General features: G+C 49.1%; 1 protein-coding gene across 5 annotated transcripts in view; it reads left to right on the plus strand.

Annotated features, from left to right (window-relative positions):
* Positions 1-17,529, plus strand: part of KPNA1 (karyopherin subunit alpha 1) — a 144,841-nt gene that overhangs the window by 89,918 nt on the left and 37,394 nt on the right. For 4 of the 5 annotated variants that reach the window (XM_054042296.1, XM_054042263.1, XM_054042279.1 and 1 more), the window contains exon 11: positions 3,579-3,704. The exons of the other annotated variant lie outside the window; for it this stretch is intronic. In XM_054042296.1, coding sequence (XP_053898271.1) covers positions 3,579-3,704 — 126 coding nt within the window. The remainder of the gene's footprint in view (positions 1-3,578; positions 3,705-17,529) is intronic. 5 annotated transcript variants of the gene reach the window in all.

Here is a 17,529-nt window from a genome sequence, read left to right on the forward strand (position 1 = left end):
AGCAGCTGCAAAGTATTGGAAACATCGGTTGACTCGTCAAGTACGAGGGAAAACCACTCAAACTTCTTAGCCTTTTCATTCAGCTGGAAAATTATATTACTGCCAATGTCCTCGATTCTGCGAGCAACTGTGTTCACCAAAAGACTAATTGTCTTAAATAAATCTACTTTTTCTGGGCATATTTCTTCAGCTGCTTGAATCATACATATTTTAACTAGCTCGCCACCAGTAAATAGTTTTCCTCATTTTGCTAATAGGTGTGCCACTCAGAAGCTGGCCCTCATTGCAGCTTCGTTCTCGGTTTTCTTCTTCTTAAATATAAACTGTTGTGATGATAAGCCACATTTCATGGATTCTAATTTATCTGAACGTAGCTTTCCCATAAATTGAGAGTAGTTTGACAAGTGTTTGGTTTCATAATGTCTATGAATGTTGTATTCTTTTAGCACTTCAATAGTTTCGTTACATATTAAACACAATGCTTTACTACCTGATTTGATACCGAAATAGTCCACACTCCATTGTTCTTTAAGCACGCGACATTCAGAATCAACCTTTCTCTTCTGTCCTTTTCCCAACATAATTGCCCCAATAGCAATGGACTTAAACATAACGAATATACGTTTGTCACTAGTCTGATACGTGCTAAGACAAAAACCGAGGGAAACAACAATGACTTATCATACATCCGGTTCCTTCTGCCGCTACTAACCTACCTACTGTGTGCTCATTGGCTCTGCGACCCTGGCAGGAATGCAGTGACATCATGAAGTTCCGCTGCTGCTCTGGGGTTCCCACCACAGGCTCCTGCCAGCCGGGGTCCCGCCACTGACCCCACCCAGCACCCACTGCTGGCCTGGGTGAAGGAACCCAGGCTGGCAGCGGGCTGAGACAGACTGGCACGTGCCCGCGGCGGGAACCCTAGAGCGGTGGTGGGCTGAGCTGCTCAGCCCGCCGCTGCTCTGGGATTCCTGCCGCAGGCTCCTGCCAGCCGGGGTCCCGCCGCCCGATGCGATGTTGGTTGGGGGGCCGGACAAATCGAAGCCATGGACTGTATCCAGCCCACGGGCCGTAGTTTGGAGACCCCTGGTCTAAGGTGCTCATGGAGGAAGGGGCAGCGACCACAAGTGTATCCCTGCAGGCCGCTTTGGATGCAACAGACACGGCCGCTCGGTCCATAGCCTCGGTGGTGTCCATGAGACGGGTGTCATGGCTCCTGCTCTCTGGGCTATCCAGCGAAGCGCAATCGTCCATGCAGGATCTCCCTTTCGACAGGAAGGCGCTGTTTGTGGAGGAGACAGACGCAAGGCTGCACGGCATGAAAGACTCCCGCACGACCCTCCAGACCTTGGGTCTCTATGTCCCTGCTCCGGCAAAACCCAAGTTCGACTCGATCGCAAGGTTCCCGGTGATGACAGTGTGTTCTCCCATGCTATGACCAGCCAGTTGCTTAAGGGTTTGGACCGGCTTTACCCGTATTCTAAGCCCCTGGTCCCACAATGGGACCTGAATCTGGTGCTGGCCTGTCTTACGGGGCCCCCTTGGTTGAACCGTTAGCCACGTGTTCCTGGTCTCACCTCTCGTGAAACATGGCCTTCCTGGTTGCTATCACATCGGCCGGGTGGGTCTCGGAGCTCAGAGCCCTGAACTTCGAGTCGCCATATACGGTCTTTCATATGGACAAGGTCCAGCTCCGCCCACACCCCGCGTTCCTTACGAAGGTGGTCTCTGCCTACCACATGAGTCAGGACATTTTTCTACCAGTCCTCTGCCCCAAGCCTCACGCAACTAGTGAGGAGTGCTGTCTCCACATGCTCGATGTGCGGCGGGCTCTGGCTTTCTACTTTCTGAGCGAACCAAGCCATTCAGAAAGTCCTTGCAACTGTTCATCGCCTCGGCTGAGCGCGCGAGGGGCCAGCCGATTTCCACGCAGTGGCTTTCCAACTCGATCATTTCGTGCATCCGCTCCCGTTACGAGCTGGTGGGTGTCCCGCCACTGCCCATTGTGAGGGCATACTTGATGCGGGCGCAGGCCTCGTCGGCTGCCTTCGTGGCCCACGTACCTATACAGGACATTTGTAGGGCAGCCACGTGGTCTTCGGTTCACACGTTCACCTCGCACTATGCGATAGTCTCCCAAACCAGGGATGATGCCAGGTTCAGCAGGGCGGTACTCTGTCCCAGGAACTTGTGAACTCCTACCCACCTCCAATAGGTATAGCTTGGAATCACCTACTGTGGAATACACATGAGCAATCACTCAAAGAAGAAAAGACAGTTACCTTTTCCGTAACTGGTGTTCTTCGAGATGTGTTGCTCATGTCTATTCCACATCCCGCCCTCCTTCCCTTCTGCCGTAGTTGTCTGGCAAGAAGGAACTGAGGGTGGGGAGAGCGCGCAGCTCCCCTTATACTGCACCAGGCAGGCGCCACTCCAGGGGTCATGGGAGGCGCTCCCCCGCACTGGTACGGCTAGGGGGAAAACTTCTGGCACCGGTGCACGTGGCGAGCACGCACACCTACTGTGGAATAGACATGAGCAACACATTTCGAAGAACACCAGTTACGGAAAAGCTAACTGTCTTTTCCTAACCCAGTAATGAGTTCACTGATGACATATCGTGTATGAGAATACATCATTTTGATATATCTTCTTCAGTTTCATAACACTGAGTTCAGGTAGGAAGACCAGTTAGTAGCAACCAGAAACATTCTGTTTCAGTTTAACGGAAGTAGTACTTGAGACAGTTGTGTGATCTTTCTAATTGTCACAGTGCATTGTTTATAGCCCGTATCTGAGGGTTATGTTAACATTGTTGTATTTAACAACCAGTTTCTTTCGTATATAACTCGGTCACAGAAATCCATTCTGGGGGGAATCTTGGTGTTCACAACTGGAATCCAGGAGTCGGTTATAGTGTGGACCAGGCCTCACAGGCTGAGACAGTGAAGCAGGGAACTAGAGAGCCAAAGAAATGCAGAGCCTGTCTATTTAAGGAGTCTCAGTGCAAAAAGAAAACCAATAAAAACAAAAAACAAAACCTCCTTCATGTTCATTAGGGCCACATTTGGATCCAGGACCTCATATTGTGCTAGGTGCTGTATAAATACGTATTAAACACCTGGTCCCTGCACTGAATCACTTAATTTCTCTGTGCATCAGTTTCCCTGTCCATAAAATGAGGACAACACTTATTTACTTAACAAGGGGATTAATTACTGTTTTGTGAAACATTCTGCGAACATCTGGTGAAAAGTGCTAGATAAATGTTGGTGATGGTCTTCCCTTTTAGGGATTTTTTTTTTTTTTTTTTTATAATATGGAGATGTACCTATCTCCTAGAACTGGAAGGGACCCTGAAAGGTCATCGAGTCCAGCCCCCTGCCTTCACTAGCAGGACCAAGTACTGATTTTGCCCCAGATCCCCAAGTGGCCCCCTCAAGGACTGAACTCACAATCCTGGGTTTAGCAGGCCAGTGATCAAACCACTGAGCTATCCCTCCCCACCTGTGTTCAAATGGCTGTCTTTTCTGGACACAGTCTAAGGTGTGTGTGTCTCTCTCTGTCTCTCTCTTCAGGTAATTCTGAATTGCTCAGCTCTGCAAAGTTTATTGCACTTGCTGAGCAGCCCTAAGGAATCTATCAAAAAGGAGGCATGTTGGACAATATCCAACATTACAGCTGGAAACAGAGCACAGATCCAGGTAACTTACCCAGCTATGTTCCTTTAGTGATCTTTGTCCTTCAGTCTAGGAGGAATGCCCATCAGGTGGCATTGCAATTATAGTTTATATATGACCAGCCTATATTTGTGGAAGGCTTTAACAATGCTGCCATCTCTGCTATGGAATTTGTTAGCTTAAAACATTTTAAAGTTTTTTTTTTTTTTTTTTTCCCCCAAATTCAAACACTTGAGACAGGAGGAAATGTTATGCCAGAAGAAAGCAAAATGCTTTCTATTAAATGCAAGAAAACAACATTGCTACAAAAAATCTGGAGGAAAGCCCGATCAGCAAATAAAACAAAAACCACTAATCCCCTGTGAGCTCATCCCCTCAACACCCAGTGTGGTTAGATACTCAGCCAAATTTTGGTTAAACACACAAACACTTCTTTACTTCACCACTTAATCTGGAAATCTACTGTGTCAAATACTTGCTTAATTTCTTCTTGTCTACATTCCCATTGTACCTCGTTTTAGCCTATCCAGATCAACTAAAATCAAAAACCGTTTTTAGCAAGATATTGAAAAGCACTGATCCTCAAGCTGAGGACTTCTCCTCCCTGACTCTCAACTTTTATTCTTCTTCAAGTGATTGCTCATGTGTATTCCACAATAGGTGTGCATGCTTGCCATGTGCACCGGTACCGGAAGTTTTTCCCCTAGCAGTACCCGTAGGGGAGCGCCCCCCGCGACCCCTGGAGTGGCGCCTCCATGGTGCAGTATAAGGGGTGCTGTGCGCTCCCTTCACCCTCAGTTCCTTCTTGCCGCCAGTGAAGGAGCTTCGGAACTGCTCTGTTCCAGCTTGTCTGCAGCTCTCCTCCAGAACTCTTGTTCGTTCAGTGTAGTAGTACTTGTAATTAAAGTAGTTTGATTAGTTTAGTTTAATGCGCCCGAGCCGGGCATGCCCCATGCCCCGGGTTTTAAGTCATGCGACACTTGGTAGGTGACCCGTGCCAGTGAGTGATCCGCACGCGGACTGTTTACACTGTTTGGGTGAAACCCATCTCAGCGATCGCTGCAAAATTTGCAAGTCATTCAAGTCTTGGACCAAAAGAGAGAGAGACATTCAGCTCTGGGCCATCCTGATGGGGTCAGCGTTGGCATGCCGGAGCTGGGGTCACTCCGAATTGGCACCGGGTACCGTGATGTCGGCGCGGCGACCCCCTGGCACCATCTACCAGTCGGCGCTGCTCCCTGTCTGCAGGGCATGCCAAGAAGGCTAAGAAGAGGCCTTCTCTGCCACGGCACCGGGGCAAAACAGGGGGAGAGTCTAGACCCATGTTGGGCAGTTCTTGGTCCCCATCAGCCTCCAGGCCTCCGACTCAGGTTGAGTGGAGTAGCCCGGCCCATTTGGAGCAGGCTTCCCCGGATGTCCGGATGCCCTCCGTGCCGGAGGCCCTGCAAGCGGGCCCAGGACATTATGTCCATGCCAGTACCAGAGGCACTGCCAATGCTGGCTCCGCAGTCCAGAGGCAAGCCACCGCTGGGATCTCCACAGTCGCCACCCAACTCGGTACCGGTCACAGTTGAGGGAATGTTCCCGACGCCGTTCACCACTCAGCAACCGTCCCATGCGTAGTCGACCCCCACCAGGTTGTTCAGTTTGGTTCCGACTGACAAAGACTCCAGGCACTGCTCTGCCTCGAAGAGCGGACACCGACGAGACTGAGGCAGATGCCATTGAAGCCCCTCAGAGATGAGGACCTATCAGAGCCAGTCACAACATGAACATTGACGCGTTCCTGTTCGTCATCTTGCTCCCGCACTCCTGGGCGTCGATCGCTGTCCCGGAGCTGATCGCGGAGCAGCTGCTACCAGCGGTACCGTTCTTCCACGTCAGGGTCACGATCTCATGGTTGGCACCACTCCCAGCACCGCCGCTCCTTCCGGTCCAGGGACAGCAGCAGGGCATACGCCAGCCAGGCCTCCCTTCGTAGTCGTCGATCGATGGGACAGGCCAGCCAGGCCGAACAGCCTGCTCCACCGGTGCCACAGCAGGTGCAGTGGCACCGGGCTCCATGGCCGGCACAGTGGTACCAGTGGGCCCCATGGCCCCTGACGCAGCCTCCGGAATGGCCGTTGGCCTCCTTCTCCCAGCCTCCCAAGGACGGAGGCAGTGAGACGTGCATCTTTGGCGCTGTGCCCGGAGAGCAATCAAGTGGTGGATCCTCCGGTGCCGGTGGACATGCAAAATACCGCGCCCACCTCCTCACTCTCCCCTGATGTGGCGATTACAGCCACTCCTCCCTCCGTCCTGCAGGAGGACTCTCAATCCCACCAGGAACTATTGAAAAGGGTGGCATCAAACCTCAACCTTCAGGCAGAGGAGGTGGAGGAGCCCTCGGACTCCCTCTTCAACATCTTATCTTATCTGCCTTACCTGTCAGGGTGGCCCTGGCACTTCACGAAGGGGTGGCAAAAATTTAAAATGCCTTGGGGCAAACCCCGGCCTCCTCTTTGAGATGGGGGGCAAGAGCAGAGCGCAAATACTTTGTGCCCGCCAAGGGGCATGAATATCTATACACCCTCCCTGCCCCTAACTCCCTGGTGGTGGAGTCAGTCAACCACAGGGAGCGGCAGGGCCAACCAGCCCCTACTCCAAAAAATAAAGACTCAAGGAGGCTGGATTCATTTGGGAGAAAAATTTATTCGTCGAGTTTTCAGTTACGGGTGGCAAACAGTCAAGCTCTCTCGGGTCGGTATGAGTTCAATCTGTAGGGCTCTCTGCCCAAATTCAAGGACTCCCTCCATGAGCGTGACAGGAAGGAGTTCAAAGCTCTGGTGGAGGAGGGTACAGCGGCTGCCAGGGCAACCCTGCAGGCAGCATTGGATGTGGCTGACATGGCCTCTGCGGTGTCCATGAGAAGGGCATTGTGGCTTTTGCTGTCTGGGCTGTTCAGTGAGGTGCAGGATGTCCCGTTTGACGGCAAGGCTCCGTTTGTGGAACAGACGGACATAAAACCGCATGGCCTCAGTCTCCTGCACTACGCTTAAGACTCTTGGCCTCTATGTTCTGGCTCCGGCTAGACCCAAGTTTAAGCCACAGCAGGCCACCCACGCTAAATACGAGCCCTCTTATAAAAAGTTGCGGGACTATAAGAAATGCCCGTAGAGGCAGTCCCGGTCCGCCCCCTAGCCTGGGTCCTCCAAGGGCAAACAGGCGGAGAAACGGCAGTTTTGACAGGACGCCCGGGGGTGACCTACCAGTTCGTATCAGGGATCCACCCACAATAAAGCTTCCCTTCTCCAATCAGTTGTGTGCTTTTCTCCCGGAGTGGTTGCGGCTGACCTCACACCAATGGGTCCTCAGCACCATCTCCCGGGGCGACACCATCCAGTTTACCTCTACCCCGCCCAACCACCCTCTGTCCCTGTCCCTCCTGGGGGACCCCTCTCACGAGGCTCTGCTCGAGCAGGAGGTGGGGCGGCTCCTGGGCCTCGGAGTGGTGGAAGTGGTGCCAGCGGAGTTCATATGCAAGGGGTACTACTCCTGCTATTTCCTTATCCCGCAGGCCAAAGGGGGGCTCAGGCCCATCCTGGACCTGCGAGGCCTGAACCAGTTCATGGTGAAGCTCAAGTTCCGCATGGTCTCTCTGGCCTTCATCATCCCCTCCCTGGATCCCGGGGACTGGTACGCTGCCCTCAATCTGCAGGACGCGTACTTCCACATCCATATATTCGAGGGGCACGGGCACTTCCTCCGTTTCATGGTTGGGCAGGAACACTACCAATTTACGGTCTTCCCGTTTGGCCTGTCCACTGCCCCCAGGGTATTCACAAAGTGTATGTCGGTAGTAGCGGCCTACCTCAGATGCCATGGGGTCCAGATCTTCCCCTATCTGGATGACTGGCTGGTCAAGGACAGCTCTTGGTCACAGGTGCGGGATCACGTGGCACTCCTGTCCACGTGCACCACTCTGGGCCTGTTGGTGAACAACACCAAGTCCACATTAGTCCCAGTACAACGCATAGAGTTTATCGGGTTAGTTCTGGACACCATGTCGGACAGGGCCTCCCTATCACCGGACACATGTCGGCGTGCACATATGTGGTTCACCACACCAGACTCAGGATGAGGCCCCTCCAGCTCTGGTTGGCCTCGGTGTTTTCCCAGGCCCCAGACATAATGGACAAGGTCCTCACTGTGCCTGAGCCGGTGATCATCTCCCTACAATGGTGGTCCTCCCTTGGAATCATGCTCCGAGGGGTCCCATTCAGATGCAAGCCCCCATCGATGGAACTGGTGTCTGATGCATTGGACCTGGGGTGGGGAAGCCCATTTGGGGGACATTCAGACCCAAGCTCTGTGGTCTGCTCAGGACCTGGCCTTCCACATAAACATCAAGGAACTCAGGGTGGTCTGGCTGGCGTGTGTGTCCTTCCGCTCGCACCTGGAGGGCAGGGTGGTCAGGGTTCTCATGGACAACACGGCCTTGATATTTTACATCAACAGGCAAGTCAGGGACGATCCTCTGCCCTCTGCCTGGAAGCCCTCAGGCTGTGGGACTTCTGTATAGCCCACGACATTTGCCTCCAGGCCTACCACCTACCGGGCACCTGGAACTCGCGGGCAGATCGCTTGAGCCGGGACTTCTCCTCTCAGCACGAGTGGTCTCTCCACACAGAGGTGGTGCACAGACTTTTCCAAGAGTGGGGAACTCCCCAGGTGGACCTGTTCGCGACTTGGCAGAACTGTCAATGTCCCTAGTTCTGCTCTGGGGGCGGGGCTGGGACTGGGCGCTATCCCCAATGCCTTCCTCCTATCCTGGTCAGTCCAGTTTCTCTATGCCTTCCCCCCATTCCCACTGATCGGCAAGGTCTTGGAAAAGATAAAGACGGTCAGGGCCTGGGTCCTCCTGATTGCCCTGGCGTGGCCCAGGCAACATTGGTACAGGACCCTCATGAGCCTGGCGGTTACCCTGCCAGGGCTGTTGCCATCCCGCCCGGATCTGGTCTTCCAGGACCAGGGCTGCCTCCTACATCCCAACCTAGTGGCACTCCACCTCACGGCGTGGCTGCTCAATGGTTAGGCCGGGAGGAAAGGACATGCTCAGAAGGGGTTCAGCATGTCCTCTTGGAAAGCAGGCGACGCTCCATGCGTCGAGCCTACTTGGCAAAGTGGTCTTGGTTTTCCCGATGGGCGGCTGAGCAGGGCGTTTTCCCCCTTGGCTGCCATAATCCAGCTCATTTTAGACTATCTCCTTCACCTTAGAGCCCAAGGCCTGGCACCCTCATCCGTCAAGATGCATTTGGTGGCCATATCGTCCTTCCACACGCTGGTGCAGGGGCACACGGTATTCTCCCACGCTATGATTGGCCGATTCCGTAAGGGATTGAATCGTCTCTTCCCATAAGTTAGGCTCCCAATGGGACCTAAACTTGGTGCTGGCCCGGTTGACGGGTCCCACCGTTGAGCCATTAGCTACATGTTCCTGGTCGCACCTGTCGTGGAAGGTAGCCTTCCTGGTGGCGATCACATCAGCTGGACAGGTCTTGGAACTCAGGGCCCTGACCTCCGAGCCCCCGTACACAGTGTTCCATAAGGATAAGGTCCAGCTCCGTCCACATCCTTCGTTCCCCCCGAAGGTGGTCTCCGCCTACCACATGGGTCAGGACGTTTTCCTTCGGTCCTCTGCCCCAAGCCCCATGTGTCCAGTGAGGAGTGCCGCCTCCATATGCTGGATATGAGACAGGCTCTGGCCTTTTACCCGGAACAGACTAAACCATTCAGGAAGTCTTCACAGCTGTTCATCTCCTCGGTTGAATGCATGGGAGGTCAGCCGATCTCCACTCAGCAGCTCTCCAACTGGATCGTGCATCCATACCTGTTATGACCTGGCGGGAATCCCTCTGCCGTCGATTGTAAGGGCACACTCGACTAGGGCGCAAGCCTCATCTGCTGCCTTTTTAGCCCATGTCCCCATTCAGGTCATTTCCATGGCTGCCACATGGTCTTCCGTTCACACGTTCACCTCGCATTATGCGATAGTCTCCCAGACCAGAGAAGACGCTGCGTTCGGCAGGGCTGTGCTCCATCCCAAGAATTTGTGAACTCCTACCCACCTCCAACAGATATAGCTTGGAATCACCTGTTGTGGATTACACATGAGCAATCACTCAAAGAAGAAAAGACAGTTACCTTTTCCGTAACTGGTGTTCTTCGAGATGTGTTGCTCATGTCTATTCCACATCCTGCCCTCCTTCCCTTCTGCCGTAGTTGTCTGGCAAGAAGGAACTGAGGGTGGGGAGAGCGCGCAGCTCCCCTTATACCACACCAGGCAGCCGCCACTCTAGGAGTCGTTAGGGCGCTCCCCTACAGGTACTGCTAGGGGGAAAACTTCCGACACTGGTGCATGTGGCGAGCACGCACACCTATTGTGGAATAGACATGAGCAACACATCTAGAAGAACGCCAGTTACGGAAAAGGTAACTCTTTTACCATGCTGTCTTCAGTGCTCAGTGTAGGAACAAATTTCATTTAAAGGCCATGTCTACTCTACAGAGGCTGTGCTGGCAAAGCATGTCTATGCTGGTATAGACACCCCCCCCCCCCCCCGCCCCAATGTAATCACAGCATATACCAATAGGAGGATAAGTCCTGGTGGCACAATAATACCACCTTCTCAAACAACATCCACTATGGTGACAGATGCACTCTTCTGTCAGCATAGTTGTGTTTACACTGGTGATTTTGGTGGCTTTGAGCCTGGGTTAGGGTTGTCCCTCAGGAAGAACTTTCCAGAATTGTCTGCCTCCAATCTGCACTTGTAACAGACTGCAGGTCTCACTTTGTGGCAGAGCTTTCACAGGATTTAAAAAATATTTTAAACTAAACGTCTCAAGTTTCCTCATTGGCTTTGAGGTTTTTGTCTCAAAACTGCCTGTGACAAATGGCAATTTCCTGCAGTATCCTGAATAAACTTTATTGAATTAAATTACACTTTATTCAATTAGGTTTAATACCTCTGGGGTCCATTGTATTAAAAACACAATTGTTTGTGTTATTGTAGGATTGTATGCAACTTTTCTAGGGACACGACTAATGTAAATGTTAGGAACGTCAGAGGACTGTTGGGACAATATGTGTGAAGTCGGTTTTCTAGGAGGCCTTTTGAAGCTATCCCCTGAGGAGAAGAACCCATTATATACTGATTACCTGCTCCTGGAAACTCCAGATCAGAGATCCCTGAACTATATAAAGGTGGACTAAACTTTTCATGGGTATGCTAGTTCTGAGCTGAGTCTGTTCTGGACTCTCCATCCTTAGAGGTTTTTAAGGCCCGGCTTGACAAAGCCCTGGCTGGGATGATTTAGTTGGTGTTGGTCCTGCTTTGAGCAGGGGGTTGGACTAGATGACCTCCTGAGGTCTCTTCCAACCCTAATCTTCTATGATTCTATGGACTTGTTGACCACCCCCTTTTGTGTTTGAAAGACTCACCTGGAAGAGCATATGTTGGAGGCAATTGGGGTGATCTCTGGTAAGTTTATTAGTATGCGTATAGGTTTTTATTATTTTAATATGTTTTCTCTGTAATGGTTTTTACCTTAAGAATAAAATAGGCTTGCATAGGAAGTGCTGGGTGGTAATTTATAACTGTTGGCAATTACACTGTGTACCATCTCTGAAGGGTGAAACAAACAGGCCTGTTTAGGCAGACTATCTTTTGCTGGGAATAACAAAGAGAAGGCAGGGAATACTCTAATCAGAAGGGAGAGAGATGTGGGTCTCAACCCATGAGAGGTGGCAGCCAGGGGACCCTGAGAGTGGGTGCCCTTGCTGAACCACTAAGGGGAAATACAGGTGTAGTTGCCCTCAAAAGAAAGTAGGGTTTTGGGTGGAAACACCTTTCTTTCTGAGGACGGTTTGAAGGACAGCACTTTCAGCTTCTCCCCCATCAGAAATGGCAGACAGCAGGTGGTGGTGAAACCAGATCGTAGGCTGTATGTGGATGAGGTCCATGCTGAGACAGTTGAGCAGGCTGCATGGAAGCTCCCTCCTCTGAGACCAGGCCAGAAGCCTGCTATGGCTTCCGTAGTCAGATCAGCTGAAGGAGTATTCCCACCAAACCTACGGAGGAGAATAAGATCATTCAGACTAAACATGGATGCAGTAGTTTGAATCCTGAGAGTTTTGCCTGCAGTTTCCTATTGTGCTGTTCTGTAGACAATAAGGAGCCCATTGTGAGCATCAGCAAAAAAAAAAACCCCTGCATAAACTCTGTTTTAAACTAGATTTCCCAAGCAACATTTTCGGGACTGGTGCTTTACCTGACTCCAGTTTGCTGTATCGTACATTCAAAATTATCAAAGACACATCTTAGGGGCCTATGGCTCCACCTGAAGAAACGGGAATTGCAAGCTAAAATCTGATATCGTTCTCATTTTTTTGTTGGTAAGCTCTTTGAGGAGAGCATAGAGACAAAGTAGACACTGAGGCTGTAGACAAGGGGATAAGTCTGTCTACGCTTCCAGTGAGAGAGAATCTTCAGACTGTCTTATCTCGGCAGGTGTTTGAAGCCACTGCTCCTCCAGGTTCTAGCATAGAGATTATGTGGTAGGAGGATGCCATTGCTGCCTTTCCTGGTAATAGGAAGAGCAAGAGTCTGATTCTCTGGAAAACCATCCAACCCCAAAAGTTTCTTTTGTTTGGGGTTTCCCAAGTCTGAGCAGATTTCCTCACCCCTCACCCCCCCATGAGGGGCACTTCAGGGTGGGCCGTTACCTGAAAGTAAACCACTTCAGGTACTTGAGATAACTAGCGAAGACTAGCGAAGTCAGTAGAATTAGCTCATTGTCCGAGGGACAAGCTTACCTTTTCCCCAAAGTAAGTTAAAGTAAACCAACACATCAATGAAACCATTCATACCATCACAGGATGGAGAGTGCAATAGTCCATCTCCTAGACATTGAAACAACAGAACCAATTCCATGCAGAGACAGATATTTTGGACAATGCACAAGATTTTTTGTGATTCAAAGAGAAACTGGCATGCAACCAACTTTAGATCTCGGATGTCAACATGTCCTTAAGGAGATCAGTATTCTAGGTGGAAATACTTAAATCCATTATTATAGCAATAAGAATACGAAAATACACCTCCTAGCGATCTGCTGAACATCTAATCAGGGAGAGTCACCATAGATAACTTAGCTTCTGTTACAAGAAGCATTTTCCAAAATGTCCAGAAGGGAGGTACTAAATTTCTACATGGATATTCACAAATTGCCATTTTGTCCCTCCCTTCAAGTGAAATGGATACATATCTACTCTTGTCTAGACAACCTTCTCATGTTATGTTGGGTCCAGCAGCCATTGCGAAAAATCTTCAGAGACATGGCTTTGAGTGAATAAGTGGAAGGGGCAATTACAGCCCAGGTTGAGTATAATCTGTCTCACGATATGGACCATCAACTTCACGTCTCCATTTCCAGCACATGATTCTTCAGAATAGCGGTGTGTATATCGTTGTTAAGAAAGTCAAAAATCTTCAGCACTGTCTTATTCATGTCCTTGGCAAAAGCTCTCAGTCGATTACCCAGGGTTCTACATCAAGAAGAAAAGACAGGTTCAGCTGGCTCAGCAAGACACAAGGGAATGCACTCTAGATCATCTAGCCTTTAGGTGCCTCCCAGACCAGGCTGGAAACCTATTTGCATTCAGGTCCAATTGGAAAACCAGAAGAGGTGTGGATGAGAGATGTGAGGAAGACATGCAAAAGCAGAGGCTGTGATCCCCTATCTTTAACTGGAACCTCCTCTCAAACTCTCAACACATAACGAAAAAACATAGTGCAACAGGGACATATCCTAAACCAATATCCAGTGTTGTCCAATCCATTATCAGGGAAGCTGAGAGTAAGGAAACAAAGTCACTTACTTTAAGAAGATGATAAACATCTTCCTAGCATCTCTGAGGAAATTCACAAATAATGTCTATGTATCACTTGAGTTTAGATGACTTTACGGGGAATCCATTATCAGGACAAAGGACATTCTAGTGTTTGTACATGATGGTTTGAGCATGGGAAAGACAAGTTAGTGACTGCAGTCATACTGCATTATAAGAAACCCGGGAGAATCTCTCATAACTGTCATATAACAGAATCCAGAGGTTCGTCACACATATTGGTCCTCTGGCAATATGCAGATTCTTGATCTACATATCTTAATATCCACCTTTCAACTTCACAGTTGGCAGATCTCTTCCTCTTCTCACTGAAAGTGTCATACCCAGTCGACATAGAATATCAGAGTTGGTAGGGACCTCAGGAGGTCATCTAGTCCAATCCCCCTGCTCAAAGCAGGACCAATCACCAACTAAATGATCCCAGCCAGGGCTTTGCCAAGTCTGACCTTAAAAACCTCTAAGGAAGGAGATTCCACCACCTCCCTAGCTAACCCATTCCAGTGCTTCAGCACCCTCCTAGTGAAAAAGTTTTTCCTAATATCCAACCTAGACCTCCCCCACTGCAACTTGAGACCATTGCTCCTTGTTCTGTTATCTACTACCACTCAGAACAGTCTAGATCCATCCTCTTTGTAACCCCCTTTTAGGTAGTTGAAAGCAGCTATCAAATCCCCCCCCCCCCATTCTTCTCTTCTGTAGACTAAATAATCGTAGTTCCCCCAGCCTCTCCTCATAAGTCATGTACTCCGGCCCCCTAATCATTTTTGTTGCTCTCTGCTGGACTCTTTGCAATTTTTCCACATCCTTCTTGTAGTGTGGGGCCCAAAACTGGACACAGTACTCCAGATTAGGCCTCACCAATGCTGAATAGAGGGAAATGATCACGTCCCTCGATCTGCTGGCAATGCCCCTACTTATAAAGCCCAAAATGCCGTTAGCCTTCTTGGCCACAAAGGCACACCTGTTGACTCATATCCAGTTTCTCGTCCACTGTAACCCCTAGGTCCTTTTCTACAGAACTGCTGCCTAGCCACATGGTCCCTAATCTGTAGCAGTGCGTGGGATTCTTCCGTCCTAAGTGCAGGACTCTGCACTTGTCCTTGTTGAACCTCATCAGATTTCTTTTGGCCCAATCCTCTAATTTGTCTAGTTCCCTCTGTATCCTATCCCTACCCTCCAGCGTATCTACCACTCCTCCCAGTTTAGTGTCATCTGCAAACTTGCTGAGGGTGCAATCCACGCCATCCTCCAGATCATTTAATGAAGATATTGAACAAAATCAGCCCCAGAACCGACCCTTGGTGCACTCTGCTTGATACTGGCTGCCAACTAGACATGGAGCCATTGATCACTACTCGTTGAGCCCAATGATCTAGCCAGCTTTCTATCCATCTTATAGTCCATTCATCCAGCCCATATTTCTTTAACGTGCTGGCAAGAATACTGTGAGAGACCGTATCAAAATCTTTGCTAAAGTCAAGGAATAACACGTCCACTGCTTTCCCCTCATCCACAGAGCCAGTTATCTCCTCATAGAAGGCAATTAGGTTAGTCAGGCATGACTTGCCCTTGGTGAATCCTTGCTGACTATTCCTGATCACTTTCCTCTTCTCTAAATGCTTCAAAATTGATTCCTTGAGGACCTGCTCCATGATTTTTCCAGGGACTGAGGTGAGGCTGACTGGCCTGTAGTTCCCCAGATCCTCCTCCTTCCCTTTTTAAAAGATGGGCACAACATTAGCTTTTTTCCAGCCATCCAGGACCTTCCCTGATCACCATAAGTTTTCAAAGGTAATGGCCAATGGCTCCGCAATCACATCTGCCAACTCCTTTAGCACCTTTGGATGCAGTGCATAAGGCCCCATGGAGTTGTGCTCGTCCAGCTTTTCTAAATGGTCCCGAACCACTTATTTCTCCACAGAGGGCTGGTCACCTCCTCCCCATACTGTGCTGCCCAGTGCAATAGTCTGGGAGCTGACCTTGTTTGTGAAGACAGAGGCAAAAAAAGCACTGGGTACATTAGCTTTTTCCACATCCTCTGTCACTGGGTTGCCTCCCCCATTCAGTAAGGGGCCCACACTTTCCTTGACCATATTGTTGCTAACATACCTGTAGAAACCCTTCTTGTTACTCTTAACATCCCTTGCTATCTGCAACTCCAAGTGTGATTTGGCCTTCCTGATTTCACTCCTGCAAGCCTGAGCAATATTTTTATACTCCTCCCTGGTCATTTGTCCAATCGTCCACTTCTTGTAAGCTTTTTTTTTTTTGTCTTTAAGATCAGCAAGGGTTTCACTGTTAAGCCAAGCTGGTTGCCTGCCATATTTACTATTCTTTCTACACATCGGGATGGTTTGTTCCTGCAACCTCAATAAGGATTCTTTATTATTCTTTGTCCCAGACTGTTTTGGCATGCTCTCAGTGAATTCTCAGTTATACGTTTTGTCAAACATGGTAGTTCTTTGAACTAGCTACGTCTCTATTTCCAAGGCACCACAATCTTCCTCATATAATAGGAGGTGGTAGTGCTGCCCTTCTGCTTGAATTCAAATATCCTAAGGAAGTAGAAATGCATATGTTAGATGTGAACAGAGCCTGCAGAGGAATAAAGGTGTATATAGCAGAGGCATTAAAAGTCTGAGGTACAGATCGTCTCATTACTATGCACTCTGCAAAAAGCAGCAATTGGGGTGGGTGGTGGGGTGTTGCAGAGTGATCACACACATTTTATGAGGAGATCTGTAAGGCTACTTCATGGTCTTCCATATCCATACTTCTTCTGATACTATAACATCAGCATCCTCACCCTTGGTGATGCTGTGTTTGGTATAAGAGTGTTAGGTGCACAGGGTGCCCCCATAACCCTTAAGTTCCTTTTCAATTCTACAGGTGTAAATTGATGAACCTTCCTTGGAGGATTGCATTATGTCCTGAGTGTGAAGGGTTTTTTGGTTGATTAATTTGTTTTGTTGGTTTTGGCTTTTGCTTGCTTGTAATATTTGAAAAGAATGTGTGTTTCTTTACCAAATCCCTAAATTTCATGTCAATGCTTTACTGCAAATGGTTTCAGTTGAGTTTTATTATAGTAAAACTTTTTTAGCTTTGGAGGCTGTCGTTTGGAGAGATCTTCCTGAAGGGCAGCCATAGGCCAGACTCCAAGCAAAGATCTGGTCTGCCTGTGGTTGTCATGGAGACAGGAAATACCCCATTGTGAAGGCTGTCCTAAAATCAAAATTCAGAGATAAGACAGAATTGTCCCTTTTCCAGCTTGATTTAAACAGCCCTCACAACTTGTGGTGAGTTAAAATTATTCCCTTCTTGGGATTTGGTTTTATTCACAAAAGAAACTCAGTGAAACACAAAATGCATTACAAACCTCCTCCTCGTCACCCCCTAAGTTTACTTGCTCAAATGCTTCCTTCCACAGGGCTGCTCAGCCTACACCTTGGGTCCAACCTAGAGCTACTCTATCCTCACTTTCTATCCAGATGTGATAATGAGCTAACTGCACCATTAACAAAACTCACATAACTTTTTCCCAGCAAGAATACCTGCTTATAGAGATTGGGGTTTCAGGCAAACACTGCTGACCTGATTTTTAAAGAAAAGATTGTAAAAATGTTCCTATTCATTTTCTTTGTTCTTAATGGGATTTGACTCTTGGGCAAACTTTGCAAAAAATTCATCCTTGGGCAAAAACCAGGCCTAGAAATTTTTAGGCTAAAAAGAGAATTTTTCACAAAGTCGAGTAACTGAATGCATCTTTGTTGTGCTGGAGAGCTTTATTACCAGTGTACCAGGTTAAACTGCACTGGTACAAATTTACGTGTGATTTAACAGGTGGCTAATATTTTAAGTATGAACAAGGCATTAGAAACATTTAGGCACCCCTTAATT

Source organism: Malaclemys terrapin, chromosome 1 (assembly GCF_027887155.1).
Source record: "Malaclemys terrapin pileata isolate rMalTer1 chromosome 1, rMalTer1.hap1, whole genome shotgun sequence".
Lineage (NCBI taxonomy): Eukaryota > Metazoa > Chordata > Testudines > Emydidae > Malaclemys > Malaclemys terrapin.